Genomic DNA, 21,272 nt, shown 5'->3' with positions numbered 1-21,272 from the left:
GACCACCTCAGTGACATCAGCCCCAGAGATGGGAGAGCGCACCTCGGTGCTTGAAGACTCTGCTTCCTCAGAGGAAGACGGAGGTGGGATTGAGGAGGTCTTCGAAATATTCTGCCCACCGATTCACAATGTCCCGAGTTGAGGTCAGCAGTGCCCCATCTCCACTGTACACAGTGTCAATGGTGCACTGCTTCCCCCCTCTGAGACGCCGGATGGTGGACCAGAATTTCTCAGAAGCCGTCGAGAAGTCGCTTTGCACGGCCTCACCGAATTCCTCCAACACCCGAGTTTTTGCCTTGGCGACCGCCGAAGCCACACTCCGCTTGGCCAGACGGTACCTGTTAGCTGCCTCTGGAGTCCCGCAAGCCAAAAAGGCCTGATAGGACTCCTTCTTCAGCTTGACGGCATCCCTTACCGCTGGTGTCCACCAGATTTATTTTTAAGAGTTAACGGGGAAAGTTTTAAGGCCGTCCATCATTGGTGTGCACTTGCTTAATTACGCGGAGAAATACTGCAGCTCACTAGGCTTTAAATAGAATAATGCAAATCAAATAAATGGGAAAAGATACATTAAGATTATTAAGAGGGTGCCAATCATGTGCGCAGAGCATGCTCTGTCTCTGCGGCTCGTACAGTAGTTAAATTGCAATTACCTTACAGCTCCTTCTCTGTTTTATCCAAATTATTTATTCTATAACAGGTCTTCCTTAGTTTAGTATCCACATTCCATACATCGTTTTAGTATACATTTTTATAAACATATATTTATTAAAAAAAAAGTCAGCGAACTAGAAGCCCGGCTCGACCTGACCCAAATGTAATGAATGACATTTTTGACATTTTAAACCCTTGGGCTTAAAATCTTACCTCTATTTCATATGCAAAAAAATGTACTGTAATTGACAGAGAGTAGCCAAAACTGCAGTTTCTTAGAGGGGAAGTCAAATCTAATAATTTCATTTCAAAATGTTCTATGTAGCCCCACTAGTTCAAAAACATGGTGTTCAGAATAATATTGTGTGTATGGAATATCATATAATATAATATGATATAATATAGAATATAATATATTTTGGCAGCCAAATACGCCTGTTTGTGACTATCGCAGGGGGATGTCATTTTGTCACTTCCTGTTGACTGAAAATTATATCACGCTTGTTCGAGGCTCAGGTAATGACCAATCAAAACTTAGTTTGTGAATGTTAAATGACTACAGTTCGAAAACAGGTGAGTTGTAATTGTGGTCATTATTATTATTGAGCCTGGAGCAACTGTTCAAGTGGCAAAATGTCCACATCCTGAGGTGAATAAAAACATGTAGATTTTATTGCTCAATTCATGAACTGAATTGCTGAATTCATTCCATGAACACAAAATGGCACTTCAGATAAGTGAGGCTGTAGAATGCATTAAAAAAAAAGGAACGACTTCCCCTTTGATAACAGGGCAAAAAACAACCACTTAAGATTGATACAGTATTGGATTTATAGAGCATCCTGTAATTGATTTGGTGCTGGTCATTGTTCCGGTTTAAAAGAAAATATTAAGTAGAAACAAGATGTTGAAATCTCTCCTTTCGCTTATTATAAAAGCATATTACAAGAGGAACAAGCTATTATTGTTTTTAAGGAGCTATGCTCATGAAATGATGATGTTGCATGCTTTCTGTTAAACATCTAACACTTGCATCAGTTAAACAAACACCTTCTCTGCTCCCAAAGCACTTCTTAGCATGCATTAATGATCACCATGACTTATAAATGGCATGTACATACTGTATGCAGATCCATCCACCCACTGCATGCAATATGACTCTTTCGTTACTGTTCCATTAGAGAGCCGAGATGGGAATTTGCATCTGCGTAAAAGCATTCATAATATTTGTTAATGTCGTTTTAGTATGCAAATTGCTTGTTCTGTGTAAAGGAAGGGATGGTTTTTACCTCAAGCAGCTTTCTAATTAAAGTCATCTAAATTATTAATAACAATCAAACAAGTATTTCATCATCAACAATGCATCTTTGCTATTAGGTGGGGCTGTTGGCCTCTTTGTGCAGTGACCTCCAAATCAACCTGGAGCAGTTTGCAGTCGAGTGTGGAGTGGGTGGGATAAAGATCAGCACCTCCATGATCATCAGTCAGAAAATGCTGGAGTGCCCCCTCTGGGTCAGGGGTGAGGTCCTGCCCCATGTGGAGAAGTTCAAGTATCTTGCGGAATTATTCACGAGTGATGGTAGGATGGAATGAGAGATTGACAGGCGGCTTGGTTGCAGATCTGCTGCGTTGCAGACTCCTTACCAGTTTGTTGCAGTAAAGAAAGAGCTGAATCGATAGGTGAAAACCTCTATTTACTGGTCCATCTACGTATGTTTGTGCCCTCACCTATGGTCACGAACTGTGGGTCGTGACCGAAAGAACGAGATCCCGGATACAACCGGCTGAAATGAGTTTCCTCCACAGGGTGTCCAGGTTCTCAGTTAGAGATGAGGTGAGAAGCTCGGTCATCCGGGAGAGTTTTAGCGTTGAGCCACTGCTTTTCCGCGTTGAGAGGAGTAAGTTCAGATGGTTCGGGCATCTGGTTAAGATGGACATGCTGGACCTGCTAACTACTCTTCCACCGCCACCCTATCTAACTATTATATATATATATATATATATATATATATATATATATATATATATATATATATATATATATATATATATGCCAAAACTCGGATTAAGTTTATACTCATCTTGTTGAGGACAGTATAGTTTCCCTTTGCTGTTAAGGACTGAACTATTGAAATAAATGAGCTAACCAAGAATAAATATTAATACAGAACATAAAACAAATAGTAATCAATACAAATCAATGTATGCAAACTCCAAATTAATTCACACAAATATTAATCACATACATGCAAATGAACAAAAATACTGTCTCTACTGTACTAAATAATATGTTACAAACAACTGTGACTGATAATGCTGCCGACGTTTACCCCTTACCTTTAGCCGTACTATCAATTTAGCTGCTCACTTGAAAAAGTTCATATTTATATCTTGTTTATCATAAATGTAATGATAAATATCAATAATTTTCAATTTGGGCTACAGTTTAAAAATAATATTAATCAATATATTAAAATAATAATGCCGTATTTTCCGCACTATAAGGCGCACCCTCAATTGATGACATATTTTAAAACTTTTTCAATCACAATGTAGTAATACTCAAAGTAATAAGAATAATAACTCAAATAATAAGTCTAAACTCTCACTAACATAATAACTCAACGTCAATATGACCAACCTTGTTCAATTGTAAACACAAAAAAGAAAGAAGTAAAGCTTACTTTCTCAGTTCACTCCCCATCTACGAATCCCAAACTCAAAATTGATCCATATACTGTATAAGGTGCACCTGATTATAAGGCACACGATCAGCTTTTTAAAAAAATTAAGGCTTTTAGGTGTGCCTTATAGTGCCGAAAATACAGTATATTAAAACATGAAATAACAATGTATCTTGTTCTACTTTTTTTGTTTCATCCTGTTTTATACAGTAAAAGCGATACAGTTTATAGTTACTGTCGCTTAAAAAATAGCTGTTGTCAACATGTTTTTTTTTGTGGAGAAAGGCATGCACCTTACAAATCAAAACTAAAATCAAAATACACTAACTCACTTTGTTATTCTGTCTTGCAAAAATGGTCCACATAGTATGATGATGCTGTGCACATATAGATTGAAGCAGAAATTGTTTATTCTCCTGGCCTCTCCCTCCTTGGTTTATCTCTTCAATCAGGCAGCCAGAGCTGTTAGTCGCTTTTGTCAGTTTCGAGTGCCTCTGGAATGGAGATTGAGTTGTACTTCCTGGGTACCCCTTTTATTTGACAGCCCCTTTATTCACCTTGTTTCCTTTCTGGTGTTCAAATAGCTGGCTCACTTCTCTCCGTGCTGCCTTTATCTTGATCATCTCTTTGGTACTGTGTGTTGGTCTGTTTGTTGCTTGTTCATCTCAGTGATAGTTATAGTGGAGACTGCCTTCAGAGCATCATTCACATCCACTAGTAGATCCTCTGAAGGTACTTGGCAACTCAGCTTCGGTATTCATTGGTTGCGCCAGGTTTCCAGTTGCGTCACGATCTTCCTTCTCAGGTCAGCAGCTCTTGTGTTGAGGCTGTTCCTCGGGGCTTGGTACCTAATCTCTGATGACATCCCCCCGCACACCTTGCTCCCCCTTGCTGTAGCATTGTTGTTGCATTTCATTAATCTCTAGCTGTGATAGTAGATTTCGATTACGGATGTTGGAACACTGGGATAATAACTGTTTCTTTGTTAGCCTTGTTGTATATAGATTGCTTGTATGGTAGCATTCCAGCAACTCCGTATTTTTTTTCCTCGTCCGTCTGTGTTTTGTTCCAGTAGTCCATTTCTCATTAGTTTGCTCTGGTCCCCTAGCAACTGACGCAGACCTTGTTGACCCAGGTGTTGAAATGTGGCTGTTCTGTTAACTGTTCACCAAGTGGTGAACACTTAACAGCTCTGTTTCTTCACCTAAGCGTCCAAAACATGCGACTGCAAAGCCAAGGATATGACCACAAAGTTGATCATCATCGGCCTAGGATGTCCTGGTGTCAACTGCACAAATGAACACCCTAGTTGAACATGGTGTTTGCTATGGAACAGCACAGAAGTCCAACGAAACACCACTCAGGTTGGGTGTTCCTCCCACTCACATTTTTCATGGTCTCACCTTCATTGCTCATGTGAGCATGAAGTCCACCCAGGAGAATGAGGGAGTCCCCAAAGGGAGCGCTGTCCAGCACACCTTCCAAGGACTCCAAAAAGGGTGGGTAGTCTGAGCTGCATAAGCACAAACTCCAAAGTAGAAGACAGTCCAACCCCTCTCGGGATGACTGGTACCAGAGCTCAAGCTGTGTGTGGAGGCAAGCAGACTTTATCTAGTCAGATCTTCTGAGCAAGCTCTGCAGAAGAATGATAATGATACCCCTGATATAGCAAGAACCTCTCGGCCTTGCTCACAAGTCCAGGCTCCTTCCTCACCAGAGAGGTGACATTTCATGTCCCAAGAGCTTGCGTCTCTCATGGGAGATCGGCCCACCAAGGTCCCCACCCAGCTCTCTCCGAACCCGACCTCTTTGGCCCCTGCCACATGTGGTGAGCCACATGTGTGGTGACGGGGACTCAAGTTATCTCATCTGGCTGTTCCTGGCCAGATCCCATTGGTGCTAATGTGTGTTCAACAAGTATTTAAAGAGGAAAGTAAATACTATACAAAAAAGGTATCCCAAGTTCCCCCTTCCCCATTCTACAGAAAGCCAGGTGAGTGCTCTCACTTGCCTCTGTTCTTGTATTGAAGGCTCAGCTGTTCAAGTTTTACAACTCCAGGTGTCTAACCGTCCGCCATGAAAAATTGTTACCCCTTTGTGTATGACTTTTAGTGTTTCTGAAGCTGATTAGCTATCGGAACGTGGAGAGGGGCAAAAATTGAATGTGTTTTATTTCGACAAACAGTAAAATGACTCACTTCCTGAGTCACTTCCTTTGCATCACCCCATGTGCTTTCGCGTCGCTTTATTGTGCTTTCAAGTTAAAGTACTAATACCTTAAAGTGATATTCTGCCTGTAATACAATCTTACCCCAGACAGTTCTAAAAGTTCTAATAGGTAATATGATGAAAAAACTGTTAATTGCTCTAATGCCTGTTAAAAATACATGAAAAGACAAGCACGATTGATGTTTTTTGGATGATTTGTTGCTTTTATACCATTATACTAAACTGTGATGCCTCCCCCCAACCCCAACCAATGCAAGTACCAAATCATGATTTCTGTGAACCTTTACGCGCCCTATACAGATAAATGATAAATGGAGTGTTAGATGACAGCGCTTGAGTACAACAGGTGATTAGCTTACGTATGGAAGTGCGTATATAGAAAGTCATTAGACCGTGATAACACAATTGATCACAATCACTGTTAGCGTTCGGAAATCATAGCATCAGAGATTCTATTGAATAGGCCTTTTAAAGTCACTGGGATGCCAAATGCGGAGCCATGTATACGAGTTCTGCTCTCTGCATGGGTGCTGTATCACAATTGCAAAATTGTACTGTATGAACTTTGTTGGGAGGTATGTCACCCTCCTCCTCATCCTCTTCTCACCTAAGTTTTCAATGGAGTAGTATCTCTGCTTGCTGTCTACTCGAACTGTCTCTGCATAGGGACTTCCAACTCCATAGCCGATGATATAACCGCGAACCAGGATGCTGGGACTAAGAGGAGGAGTCCATGACATGATGATGCTGTTGGGAAGAGGCCTAACATGCAGAGAGCTGGGCTGGTCTGGAACCTGACTCTCTGTAAAAACACAAATAACAAATGATCACAAAGCAACGTAAATGTTTTTAGTACCTTTCTGGCATCAGCCTTGATCAGTCATCAGCTCCTTCCGAAACTGCTGTTAGCTGAGTATTAAGCCCTAATATAAACCTTGTCATTTTGTGTTTACACTCTCCATCACAGAAGATCACGAAAGTGTGCTTTCAATTTATTAAGTGATAATCATTTGAACCCCCCAGCATAGTGCAGCACACAATTGTGTTTTTTTTTGTGTTATGTTCTGTATGTTCTGCTGGTGAATTGTTATGTGTTGGTTGGTGTAGGGAGTTTCAGTTGTTTTCTGTTCTGTATTTTTGATTCATGCAGCAAATAAAACAATGACAAAAGTGGCGCCTAAGCCTAAATAAACAATTCTTCTTGCAAGTGTAACTGTAGCATGCTACCAAGAAGCCATTTTGTTTGCAGACAGTAGACTTTCTGAAGCGAAATGCTTGACAAATACTTGGGAATACATAACTATTTGTTTATAGTTTGTTTTTTTACATAGCATCTACACAGCTCTTCATACATCAATTACAAACCTCATTAATTATGCAGAATTCCTCTCTCCTATTCATTCATCCGCCTCCACTCTGAAAGTAAAGCTGCCATTTATTCATGTATTTTGCCCTTTAAACTAGTTCAATATTTATGAGTGTGTTGAGATAGAGGCGGTATTTCCATGTTGCTTCACAGATCACTGGACTCAAACAAATACACAGGCACATATATTCCTTTTGTGATTTCTCACCATCCAAATCATTCTCGGGTGTTTCAGCTGTATACCATTCACTGGATGGACCTGTTCCATTCGTGGTCATGGCTGCAACTTGGAAACTGTATTGACTGCCCTTCTCAAGACCTGGACAAAGAGATGGCATTAAACAAATAAGATAGAAAAATATATCTGTGCATTTGATTTGAAAAACAAATAATGTATGAAGTTATTTAATCACTTGAGTTTCTTCTTTTTCTTTGAGCTGCCTTATCATATTAGTGGTCATTGTTCAGAGTAATGCATTACCAAAGTAATGTAATCACTGTAATGCATTACTTTACCATTACCATACTCTGGATTCTTAGATGAATTCCCTGAACTTATGGCTGACTTAATAACTCACACAGATAATATATTAATTATGGGTGACTTCAATATTCATATGAACTCCCCATTAGAGCCACTTACTGTAGCTTTTCAAGCAATAATCGATGCATTTGGTTTTACACAAATAATAAAAGCAGCAACACACCGGAATGGTAATATCTTAGACTTAGTGCTAACCCATGGCCTAACTGCCTCAAACGTCACAATTCTGCCGCATACTAACGTTATGTCTGATCATTATCTGATCATTTGAAGTCCTAGCTCAGTGTGGTCTTATTGTCCACAACCAAGGCTTTAAGAGCCGTGACATTAACTCATCAACCACTGCTGCACTTTCTGAATTACTGCCTTCCGCAACAGCTGCCTTTCCGTCTTTCACTGGTTCAGTTGATAAGCTCGCGAATGATTTTAATTCGGTTCTTTTAAATTCCCTAAACTCTATTGCGCCGCTGAAACTTAAAACTCGTCCGAAGCGGCACACTCCGTGGTTTACGGAGGAAACGCGTATGTGTAAATTGTTAAGTAGACAACTTGAGCGTAAATGGCGAACAACTAAACTCGAGGTTTTCCGTCAGGCCTGGTGCGATAGCTTGCTGAAATATAAAGAGGCTCTTAGGTTAGCAAAAACAAATTACTTTTCCAAAATGATTAGTCTTAATAAAAACAACCCAAAATATTTATTTGAGACGGTAGCGCAGCTAACACAGCAGCAGCAGGTTAATCATAATTCCCTCCATTCAGCTCACGATTTCATGCAATTCTTTACTCAGCGGATTCAGCTAACAAGGGAAGAAATAAAAAAGGCAGCGCCGCTTACCCCCTCGACTGTGATTGTTGATGCTAGTTCGGACAATCAGGTTCATGAAAGTCTGGTTACCCTGTCCCAGTTTGATTTAGTATCCCTGGAGTGTCTTAAACAACTGGTTAATGCAGCAAAGCCGACGTTCTGCATGCTCGACCCGCTTCCAGGCAAACTCGTTAAAAATTTATTCCTGGTCTTAGGGTCATCTGTCTTGAATATTATCAACCTGTCACTCTCCTCTGGCATTGTACCTGAAACTTTTAAGACGGCCGTCATTCAACCATTACTTATGAAACCTCACCTAGATCCTGAAGATCTCTCTAACTATAGGCCCGTGTCACACCTTCCGTTTATCGCCAAAATTCTTGAGAAAGTTGTAACACTACAGCTTAGCGATTTTATGATAGACAACAATAGATTTGAACTCCTTCAGTCAGGTTTTAGGGCCAACCACTCAACTGAGACAGCCCTAGTAAAAGTGACGAATGATCTTCTCTTAGCCTTGGATTCTAACATCTCATCAATATTATTACTGCTTGATCTTAGTGCCGCATTTGACACTATTGATCATCATATTCTTATAGAACGTCTTAGATCATGTGTTGGTATCTCGGGATCAGCACTTTCTTGGTTCAGATCTTACATCCTGGGAAGGACGCCTAGTGTCTCTTATGGCGATGCGATCTCTGAATCTTTCTCCGTCTCATGTGGTGTCCCGCAGGGGTCAGTACTTGTTCCCTTACTGTTCAACATCTACATGATTCCTCTCGGCGATATTATACGTAAACATGCTATTAGTTTTCATTGCTATGCTGATGATACCCAACTCTATATGCCCTTAGAAATAACGGATCCGTGCAAGTGCAGTAAACTGGAGGCTTGCCTTGCTGAGATTAAACAATGGATGTCTTCCAATTTTCTGCTTCTCAACCCTAATAAAACTGAGATGTTATTTATTGGCCCTGCTCATCATCAGCACTTGCTTAAGAATACCACGCTGAACCTAGAAAACTGTATTATTTCCCAAGTAGTTCTGCAAAAAATCTCGGCGTGATATTTGATTCAACTCTCTCCTTTCGAACACATATTAATAACATGACAAGAACGGCGTTTTTTCACCTCCTCAATATAGCTAAAATTCACCCTATTCTTTCTCGTAGTGATGCAGAAACATTAATTCTTGCATTTGTTACGTCGCGCCTAGACTATTGTAACATTTTGTTTTCTGGACTTCCCATGTCCTACATTAAAAGCCTGCAGTGTGTACAGAATGCAGCAGCGAGACTATTGACAAGGACGAGAAAGTTCAATCATATTACTCCGATTCTAGCTGACCTGCATTGGCTTCCAATACACATGAGATGTGATTTTAAGGTGCTGTTAATTTTACACGGTTTAGCTCCTTCCTATCTCGTCGACTTAGTATCACCTTATGTTCCGTCCCAACAACTTCGATCACAAAATGCCGGTTTGCTATCGACCTGAAGTCTGCGGGATCAAGGGCATTTTCCATTCGCGCGCCAGTACTATGGAATGCCCTACCTATGGAAGTTCGCGCAGCCACCTCAGTAGAAATCTTTAAATCCAGACTAAAAACACATTTATATTCAAAAGCATTTAGTTAATTGAGCCTGTCTGCAGCTTTCTTCTTTTTTCTTTTTTCCTGCCCCCCTCTTCCGGCTGGGAGAGGGGGCTAGCTAGATGGTGAGGGTTGACTTGACCGCCTCCATTGGGTCCTGCGATGGTCGACCATCACGGGTTAGGAGTTCGGCCGTCTGCGGTCCACCTGGCTCGAATGTGGGATGGTTCCTGCCCAATGGCTTTGCCTGCTGTCAAGACATCACTGCACTATATAGCACAATATGTTTTCTGTAATTTATATTGTTTCTGTGTCTGGTACATGCAGCATCCACTTCAACTTGTGGGCCTGCAAGGGGGCTCCTCCCACCTGTGGTCCCTTCTGGAGGTTTCTGATTTTCCCCAAATTGGGGTTTTTGAGTTTTTCCTTCCCCTTCTGGGAGCTTTGACAGGGGATGCTGTTGTGTACCTTATACTGAAAAGATGTCTCTGTACGACCTCTTTTCATCTGTGAAGCCCTTTGAGACTTCGGTGATTTAGGGCTATATAAATAAAATTTGATTGATTGATTGATACTTTTTGCTGTAACGTGGTAAAGTAATGCATTACACACAAAAAATAGTAATATTTTACTTGGTACAAATGGGAGTAACGGATAGCTGTGGCACAGTGAATAGCATGTCCGCATCACAGTTAAAGGGACCCAAGGCTCTGGTCTTTTTGTGTGGAGTATGCATGTTCTTCCCAAGCCCGCGTTGGTTTTCTCTGGGCGCTCCGGCTTCCTCCCACATTCCAATTGGTGTAATGGACATATTAATTTGTCCTTAGGTGCAATTTGTTGCGTTGAATGGTTGTTCGTCTCCGTGTGCCCTGCAATTGGCTGGCATACAATTAAGGGTGTCGCCTGCTTACTGCCCAAAGCCTCCTGGGATAGGCACTAGCAAGGATAAGCAGCTACAGAAAATGATTGGATGGGTGAAATGGGAGTACAGAGGTAAAGACACATCTGGCTCATCGTGTCAATTCGTTATGCGGCACCCTCGCTTGGCCCTCAATAAATGCAGATGATCACTTTAGATTGTTTGGCCAATGAATGCTAGGGAAATTTTTTTGTGCTCAGTCGTCAACGTGTGACTGACATGTATGTTATGTTATTATGTTTGTATGTATGTTATTTCTTTCTTAATATTTTAATCCTGTCATTTTTCTGTTGTGGGTTTTCTGTTTTGGGGGTTTCTTTTGTGTTTTCAAGTGGTGGGTATTTTTAGTTCTTGCATCTTGTTTTCTTGCGTGATTTGTTCCGGCTGTTGCATGTTCTGTGTGTTCCAGCACCGTGTGTCAGGTGTGTCAGCCAATCAGCATTCCCCACCTCTCATTTCATCAAGTTGTTTCGTATTTGCCTAATTATTGTCCTGTCTATTTTAGTCCCAACAAGTTACAGTAAGTTGTTGGATCATTGTCTGAAGTCACACATCACCAGTCGCTTGTCACATATCGTAAGTCTTTTACTTGCCTCTTGTCCGTGTGTCCACCCGCCAGTTCGTCTTTGTTGCCATGTCACCCGCCCGTCTGCACTTTTGGAGTTTCATTGATGTCCCAATTTTCCCTGCATTCTGTTCCTGTCTGCCTGTCGCCAATAAATATGGACTATGGCACGCACTGTCTGCCTTAAAACCTTCCTGCAACTGTGTCCACCAATCCCGCTATCACGCCAGCTTTTCTCCATGCCACGCCGTGACATGACAAATCCACAGTCTGTAATTCGTCCAACAAAAAAGAAAGTAATTGGTCCTGGAATGTTGTACATCATTTGTTATATATCTTTATGAGCAGTCCTTTGAGGATGCTCAACATTTAAAAAAAAGCAACAAACTTTGCTGTGAAAATACCATGAGACTGGCATTTTTCAAAGTGAAGCCATGCATATCTGAACTGGTCTTTAAAAGGCAACAGCAGAAGTCACGAGGATTTATCATTTGTCGTGAGTTCATACATGGTTCTTTTTGTGTATTTGTACAAAAAAATCATATGTATGCCTCAACTTTGCTAAAGATCATATTTGTATCTTTCACTAGAAAATGGTTTGGTGAATGCGCATATGAAACTGGTGGTGCTCATTACCTCCAACAAGGTTAAGAACCACAGCTCTTCAGTAAGTGATAGTCATGTTTGTCTGTAGTGGAGAACACCCTTCTACACACAAAATAATCAGGTTAATCTCCTTTGTATCTGTCATCTCTCTTTGTATTGACACGAATATCCTTTGTTACATATAAATGAACTGTGCATAGATTGAACATGAATGAATTCTGGCACTGGGAAATGAGCGAATATAAATATAGCATCAGTAAAAGATCATGAAAAGGATAATCAGTTTCATTTAAACCCTGCTAACTAAATACAGAGGACCCCCGTGTTACAACATCCCTGACTTACATTATTTTCATGTTGTGACCTGGAATACTGAGCTTTTTCATCCCCTCTTTATGATATTTTCCTGGATATGCGCCCGAAACACCTCATGACTCTAGGGGCTTGGCTGTATATTTGCTGTTTCGTCTCCATCTACAGGCGTTTTTAAGTTACACGTATTTTCAGTTGCCGTCCCTGCGGCGTGTCACTACAATTCTGGTCTGCTATTTGTCGTCGTCTCCTCACGGAGATGGTGGTCTGCTATTGGACTTAGACTTTCACTTATATAGCGCTTTTCTACCTTGGGTACTGTTGGAAAAATTTAATAAACCTTTCATTTTTATTGCGTAATAAATCAGAAATTAATCAATGGTGTGCCAATCAATTATGGCATGTTAAATGAAGTCATTAATACAGCAATCAGTGGTACTCAGTTAAGTAAAGCACGTGTACCAATCAATCCTGTGTTAGCAATTATATTGATCAGATGTTCTTGATTGTTGAGATGATTTATTATTGTTGTTGATTCACATAGTGAGTATACATTTGACAACTTTTTATTAGATATTAGGGTAGCAACATGTCCCACACATGTCAGGTGCATTTCGAGTCATGTTAGTGATAACGGTTGTTGAAGTCTTTTCAGGGCCCTGTCAAACAACATCCAAGGCCCAGGGTCACCTGAAGGCTCCCTCGGAAAGCACAAGTTGGTTAAGGAAGTGTTGTGGATCTGAGCGTTTGACTTACTGGAACATGTTGCTGCATACTGCATTGTGCCACTCACACACAGGCGCGAACTCAGCTTTCACAAATGTGTATTACAAGATTCTGGGTTCTGGCCGCACATATTGCTCTCCCATGCATTTCTACCTTTTAGGGCCGGAACCTTCATGTAACCTAGGGATCTCTAAGATAATAAAATTAGGGGGAACGGGGAAGTGCCTCAGAGCGTGGTAGTACTGCAGCCTTTGTGGTCCTGTCTCGTTCTCATGCATGAGCAGATACGTGCCTTCTCTCTTTCTTGTTTTAGTTATTGGGTTTGGCGAGTATTAGTTCAGTGAACCTTACAGGTACTCAAAGCGCTTGTTTCAACTTGGAAGAGCGGTAATGCTTTGTTCAATAGTGAGTGGTTACAAAAGAGTATTTTTAGTGCATTTTACTGCTTACTTCAACATTGAAAAGGTTAGCCATGGGTCCCAAGATTGCTATATGTTAAAGAGAGAAGTAAGAATATGATTTATTTGGAAACGATGCTGAAGATAACCCTTATTAGGGAATATGGGCATAAAAAGCGTCACTCAAAGGTAAATAAATCTTTTCTATATTTTTTATGTATGATATTTTCTGATTGTATATATGTATATTATATATACGTATCACTTACTATACTATTTTGGTCCCAATTTGTAATATGTATGTACAATTTTGATGTTTTTACCTGGGGTTCTAAACGCATTAGCTATTGAACATAGGTTTGGATTGCCCGCCATATGGCGAATTCGCCTTATTACCCCAACCGCGGAACCGATTAATCTCGTCACATGGGGGCCCATTGTATTGGAAAAACAATAGCTGATGGCAGTATGAATAACTCACAAATTCACACAAACACCATACATTCAAAAGTTATTTGAAAATGCATGCAAATAGATTTATATTTGATTAAAAAGAAAAAAACTGAAGAAATGCAAATTCCACTCAGAACCCATATCTAATTTCAAAAAGCCTGAGGCTGATGAATTTTTGTATTTAAGAGTCCTTAGCATTCATTATTACAGACTCTAACTGGCAAAGTGAAATGTTTCCCATCCAGTCCAAACATCTCCAATATTAACATGAAATCATTGTTTTAAGATTAATGTTTTGCTTATGTGATGGAAGCCATACTACTGAAAAACTTAGAGAAAACAGACCAATTCTCACCTGTGACAAGATACCAGAGGTTGTTTGGTTCAATGGCTTCTTGGTCTCCACGGCGACTAGTCTTCCTGTATTTTATCTTGTAAGCGCTGATGATGCCATTCTGTGCATTGCGTGGGGGTGGCTGCCATGACACTTTAATGCTCTGAAAAATCATGTGGAAGAATACGAATTATGACTTGTGAACAATGAAATGATGAAAAGCTGCTGGGTTGCATAGCAGCCATTTTCAAACAAATTTTCTATTTACTGTCCTGTTGCAATAAAAATAAGAGAGTTTGTGCAGTTGTTTCAAAAAACGATTATATCTTTAAAAAAAAAAGACTGTCTAAGTAGTCAGAGTTTCAATCAATTGTGTTTTTATTTTTAGAGTCTATGGACATTATTTTGTTTGTTTAGTTGCATGTTGAATGAATGCCAATTCCTTACTTTGCATGTTAAATACACATCTCGACCTACCCGGACAAGTGCACACATATACACACACAACAGATGTTTGCCAGGGCCCAAGTGTGTAATGCTTTGAGACAGCTGCTATCAGCCAAACCATACTCTCTGGCTGCTGCACACTGATGAATTCTGACTAATGGATTACAAATTGTAATAATTAAAAGATGGTTCAGTCTTTACGCTGTGCTTTTCCATGCATGTTTTTCCTTTTGTTTTAGTTTGTATAAAAGGTCACAGTTTCTATTTAGTAGAGCTATGCAGCTTCCAATTATTATACAGAACAATTGTAAACAAAAGAGTGAAGCAAATGTATAGTGGTTATAAGCTTCAAGATTCAAATCACATCATGTTCTTCACAATCTCTCTGCCTCTTTCTTTCTCTCTCTAATATATATATATATATATATATATATATATATATATATATATATATATATATATATATATACACATACATACATACATATACATACAGTGCGCCCCTGGTTTACGAATTCCCTGTTTTACGAATTTTTCATCTTACGAACGTTGACCGTGGCGTTTTTTTGTCCCCCTCTTACGCACAAACCTTTCGTCTTACGAACAATCCAACATGCCGGTCAGTGTGTCCGCACTGTTTCTTTCGCTTTGCTGCTGATATGCTATTGGTCTTATAAAGTCAGAGTCGCGCTCTCAGTCACGGAGATGCCAATATGCTATTGGTCGATTAAGGTCACAGTCCCGGTCTCAGTCACGGAGATGTGGATATGCTATTGGCCGGTGAGAGGAATAGTAATTAGTGATGCTTCCCATAGCCGTTGAAAACCCGAATATATTGTGCAACCATGGTTATAGAAGTTGTTTTTCACTAACTTGTTTTTGGTCAGGACGTTTTGACCATTTTACTATCTTATTTTCATACCAAAGAAGACCATTGTTGTGGGAGGTTGACAGTTATTATTGTATAAGATGTTTCCATCAAAGGAGAACATTATTGAGCAAGTTGCTTTTCAGAGCCTGAAGGACACACTTAAGTGTCAATAACAAATCGGGAAACAGGTGTTGCGGCACCAGGGCGAACGGGTAGGCCACCTGCCCTTCCTCGTGCACGCAACTGAAAAGCACAAAAGAGAGATGCAGAGTACAAACAGATAGAGTCTGCTGCTGGTTGCATATGAACGCCCAGCTGGTTGACAAGTGGAGCTCTGCCTGGGTGTTGGCTCTCCACCTTCTCGGCATAGGTAAGAGGCTCATATGATGATTTCACGCAATGTCAACTGTATTTTGAGAACTTGCATTTGGTCAAAATAAATATGCCAGTTATTTGGGCTAAATAGCATTTGGGAACGTTGGTCTTTTGTTGAGTGTTGTCTTTGTCTCCTGAGCGCCGACCAGCACCGATCCTTTCAATAAAACAGCCGGCGTAACGTCAATCACAGAAATGCCGATATGCTATTGGCCAAACGCCTTCATCTAGCTTGATGGCACAGCTGGTCGGTGTGTTGTGAAGACTTTGCAAACTTTATCTGTTAGACATGGCTTCTAAAATTGCTTGTGGCGGTAAAGGAAGAAGTAAGAGAATGATGACAGTAGAAACGAAGCAGGAAATAATAAAAAAATACGAAGGAGGTGCACGCATAGTTAACCTTGCTCGTGAGTATGGCCGTAACCGCTCGGCAATCTTCTAAGGGCAAGAATTTCCTTGCCAGGGGACGGACCTCAGTCAACAACAAAATGGAGAGGTTTCTTCTATTATGGATTAAAGAGAAGGAAATCGCCGGTGATATGTTCTCATTTGAGAAAAGCTCTAGTTTAAGAAAATAAATTTAAAAAATTCGGCGGGTTCGTCTCGTCGCCCCAAAGGTAAATGTCATTTTTCCTTTGTATATTTGTTATTTAATTTAACTGTACAGTAGATAATGTTACCAAATTTTAATATGTGTATAAAATCGTGATGTTTTTACCTAAGGTTGTTGCACGCGTTGCATGCATTCATTAATTAACATAGGTTAGGATTGCCCATCATACGAGCAATTCAAGTTATGGAGCATAGCCGCTTGAACGGATTAAGTTCGTAACACGGGGGCCCACTGTGTATGTATGTATGTATATATATATATATATATATATATATATATATATATATATATATATATACAGACACATGTATATATATTAGGGCTGCATGATTACAGCCAAAATAATCACGATTATTGTGGTCAATATTGAAATCATTATCATTCATCATGTTTGGTCAAACGTATATTTATTGCCCTTTTTTAAACAAGCAGTTTATAAACAAGACCTCAAGGCTTGATGCTTACCATGAATAATAATAAACTAAAATAAATAAATAAGTAAAGTAAAAAATAATTTTAAAAAATTCACAAAACACGGCAATAACTTGGCATACAGGGCAATACAGCTATCTTACTTGCTGAGTGCAAACCAATGAAAAAAATAAGCCGACTTAGAACCAAGCACATTATTTACTTTTAAGCAAATTTTAATCAATTTGCAGTCAAAATGTCATGTCATTTCAAACCGAATTAAATTTTTTTGTGATATATATATATATATATATATATATATATATATATATATATATATATATATGTTATTAATAACCAAGGTTACCTTGCTCGTTGTAACCAATCAGGTGTTAGAAACCGCACATCAAAAATTGACGAGCGGGGGTGACAGATAAACTAAATGCATGAAACACTGCAAAGATGTGTTAATTGAAAGTGTCAACAATTTAATAAATGTTTCATTAATTAAAAGTGTCATTAATTAAATGTGTTATTACTTACATGACTGTTTCATTCATTTATTAGGTGTTTATGGTGAAGACAGAAAGCAACTCAACTTGTTGACACCAGTACAAAAGATGGCAGCGTAAGACGAACCAGAATTAATTTGTTGCGACCTGTGAATGATCCAGAGCTATCTGTTATGAACAATTGGCTTGTATACTGCATTAGATGATCTGATATAATAGATTCTATGAGGCTGAAGCGAAAACGTGTGTGCGCGTGCAGGTGTGCGTGTGCGTGTGTGCGTGTGTGTGTGTGTGTGTGCGTGTGTGTGTGTGTGTGTGTGTGTGCGTGTGTGTGTCTGTGTGTACCCCGGCTCAAAGAACACGCAATAATCTTTGGCTGTCTCACGATTTGATCCATTACGATTTTGAAATCTCCGATTCGATTCAATTATTTAAAAATGATTTCTGCTTCAATCTATATAAGTGCAAAGAATCATCATACTAAGTGCTGAGGGTGTTGAAAAAGATGGCCGCCAGCCACTCTGACTATTATTGTGTGTTTCCACTGTTTGTATCACTCCCTGTACAATCCGTCATCACTTTGCTGGTGTATGATCATCAGGTACTGCTGGATCTCAGAGTGGCCACGGAAAATAATAAATTGTTTTGAATAAATTCCCTTCAATGCAGCACCATTAAGTGGATGTATAACGCAACTCCATCTAATGCAAGCCCAGCCCCAACTGTAGTTTCTATTGTATGTGCACCTAATAATCCAGTGCGCCTTATATATGAATTTATATTTAAAATAGGCCATTCATTGAATGTGCGCCTTATAGGGTGGAAAGTACAGCAATCAATCACAGTCTGAAAAATTGTTAATCAATTGTGTCGTTCAAATTGGAGTAAATTAAAAGCTTTTGACAGTTGTCTCAACATTCATAGTACACTTAAATAGTTGATGTTCATATACGTGGTATGACTTACAGGTATAATATTTATTGTAAAGAGGCTATAAAAAGGTAGTGGTGATAGTTATTTGTAGGATTTGACCAGAGCATCAATTATTTTTTTGCTAAACAATTCCATGGCACATCTATTATTAATGCAGTGTTTTTTTTCCCGCGTTAGAGACTTGATAGCAATATCAAAATTGGAAATAATAAATACTTAGAAGAATTTAAAGAAACAGTGAAACATGACGTGCAATTGAAATACTGTATAGTGAGACATTGCTGGGATATATTTTAAAATAAAATGTCATCTTACCCTGGAAAGCACAACCTCTAAGGTGATGTTCTGGGGGGGAGCACTGGGTACTGTAAAAAAAAAAAAAAACACACGTGGTGAAAAATATATGATTACAAGCATAATCTTGTAGTTCAATGACAGTATAACAGAAGTAATTTTTTTGGCCACGTCTTCCCAAGCTCCATCATCAACATTCTGGGTCCCCTTAGCACTAAAACATGTGCAACTGTTGGAAACCTTGGTGTCCTACTGGATAGTAATTTCAAATTTCACAAGCACATCAGCTATGTTGTCAAAACCAGTTTCTTCCAGCTGAGGGTCCTTGCTAAAACCAAGACTTATCTCACACAGGCAGATTTGTAGGATGTTATTCATTTCTTCAAGTTTAGATTAACGCAATGCCTTCTTCGTTGGCCTCGACCAGTCCTCAATCAGCCCGTTTCAGCTGGTTTAAAACGCAGCTGCTCGTCTCCTCACCTATACCAAGAAACATTTGCACATCACTCCAGAATTGGACTCTCTGCACTGGCTACTCATTCATTTCAGAATAAAATTTAAACTGATCATCTTCAAAGCCCAAAATGGCCTGCCCCCTCTTTCTTAGCTGAACTCCTGCACCATCATACACCTGTTTGAGCCATTTGGTCTGCAGACCAGCAGCTGCCGGCTCTGCCTAAGATTAGGCTAAATACTCGTGGCGACTGAGCCTTTGCAGCATCGCCCCAAGGCTCTGGAATAGTTTGCCATTGTCAATTAGATCACCTCAGACCCTTGTTGCATTTAAATCCCTTTTAAAATCGTACTTCTCACTTGCTTTTATTACGCCTTGAAAGCTGACATCCCTGAAATGCTTTCTTATCTGTGTCTTAGCCTGTTCGTGTGTTTTATGTGTGTGTGTGTGTGTGTGTGGTTTTTTTTTTATATAATTTTCAATTTGCACTTTTTTTGTATTGTACAGCACTTTGGTTGATTAAGGTCTTTTTAAATGTGCTTAAGAAATAAATTTGACATAAATTGACTACGTTGTCCAATGCTTGCATGGCTTTTGTCTGGATTGCCAATTGGGGTGAACGTGAGTGTAAATGGTTGGTGGCCCACATTTATGTATCTCCCATTGGCTCACCACCTGTGGAATGGGCCATAGAGGTCATTTGCAGCACGAGCTGGGCAGCGTCCAAGTGCGCTTGACCTCCTTGACCTTGACCTCTAACTAAACATAGCTGGACTCAGCTCAACACCCAGCTTTGGCTCTGCTACCAGTCCTGTCGAGAGGACTCTGGGCTCTGAAACTGATGAGAGCAGGTGTGGCATACTTATTGTCCCCAGGCTCAGTGCTTATACATTGGGGTTCACCCCACTGCACAAGAGGGTAGCCTCACTTTGCCTTTGGGTTGGGGGACAGGTTCTGACTGTTGCTTGTGGCTATGCAACAAACAGCAGACTACTCACCCTTTTTGGAGTCCATGGAGAGTGTGCAGGAGAGCACCCCTTCTAAGGACTCCCTTGTTCTGCCGGGGGACTTCAATGGTGACGTATGAAATGACAGTGAGACCTTGAGCAGCATGATTAAGAGGAGTGGCCAATTGCAATCAAAACCCGCATGGTGTTTTTTTGCGCTGGTCAGGAATTGTCCATAACAAACATCATGATCAAGCATAAGTGTGTCCCATATGTACACTTGGCAACTAGACAATGATCAACTTTGTGATCATGTCATTGGACTTTTGGACACTTGGCTGGGGGGGATGCGACTTCGTTGTCGCCAAGGCAAAACTTGGGCATGGGAGGAATTTGATTAGACCATGGAGAAAAACTTCCGTGTGACTCTGAAGAATGATCCACCATCCAGCGTCCCAGGAAAGAGAAGAAGTGCACCATCAACACTGTGTACCATGGAGATGGAGTACTGCTAAATTCATCTCAGGAGGCTGTGATTTGCTGGGTGGAATAATTTGAAAACTTCCTAAACACTACTAACGCGTCTTCCAGAATATGGGGACTCTGGATAGGGCTCTTCAATCTCTGGGATTGAAGTCATCGATGTAGTTAAAAAGCTCCTTGGTGGCAAGGCCCTGGGATGGATGAGATCCATCCAGAGTGCCAAAAGGCTTTGGATGTTGTGGGAAAGTCCCGGCTGAATTATTTGCAACATCTTGTGGACATCGGTGACAGTACATCTGGATTGGCAAACATGGATCATGGTCTCTTCAAACTACAGTGGGGTCACACACTTCACCCTTCCTGGCAAAGTCTATTCTGTGGTCCTGGAAACAATGGTCTGCAGGGAAGTCGAATCTCTGATTCATGAAGAGCAGTGTGGTTTCTCTCCCAGCTGTGAAACATTGGACCAGCTCTTATCCCTGGGCATGGTCCTTGATGGGTCTTTGACCAATCAGTCTGCATGTGTTTTATAGATTTGAAGAAGGAATTTAACCATATGCTATGGAAAATACTTTTAGGGGTGTGCTGGAACTATACTTATTTAATTTAAACAGTTTGATTGTTCTGTTTCACATTACGGGTCGATGGGGATGTTGTTTTTTCCTTTAGTGCCACCTTGTGTTCATTTACGTTATATGCCCATGAGGCTCAGCTGTCGGTCAGTTGAAGATCGCCGTTCTACA

The 21,272-nt window shown here is 40.2% G+C and overlaps 1 protein-coding gene and 1 pseudogene across 15 annotated transcripts in view; one reads left to right on the top strand and one right to left on the bottom strand.

The window, feature by feature from the left end:
- The window catches only part of dcc (DCC netrin 1 receptor), a 482,450-nt gene that overhangs the window by 199,159 nt on the left and 262,019 nt on the right, over positions 1-21,272 (bottom strand). For all 15 annotated transcript variants that reach the window (XM_088435577.1, XM_088435578.1, XM_088435580.1 and 12 more), the window contains 4 exons: positions 18,667-18,716; positions 14,211-14,352; positions 7,142-7,252; positions 6,175-6,369 (listed from right to left, as the gene is read on the bottom strand). In XM_088435577.1, coding sequence (XP_088291703.1) covers positions 6,175-6,369; positions 7,142-7,252; positions 14,211-14,352; positions 18,667-18,716 — 498 coding nt within the window. The remainder of the gene's footprint in view (positions 1-6,174; positions 6,370-7,141; positions 7,253-14,210; positions 14,353-18,666; positions 18,717-21,272) is intronic.
- LOC148411295 (uncharacterized) lies at positions 7,467-9,922 on the top strand (annotated as a pseudogene).

This window comes from Hippichthys cyanospilos, chromosome 15 (assembly GCF_059441005.1).
Source record: "Hippichthys cyanospilos isolate Australia breed blue-spotted pipefish chromosome 15, RoL_Hcya_1.0, whole genome shotgun sequence".
NCBI classification, from domain to species: domain Eukaryota; kingdom Metazoa; phylum Chordata; class Actinopteri; order Syngnathiformes; family Syngnathidae; genus Hippichthys; species Hippichthys cyanospilos.
The sequence above is the reverse complement of the archived record's forward strand: the minus strand, read 5'-3'. Positions and strand labels throughout refer to the sequence as shown.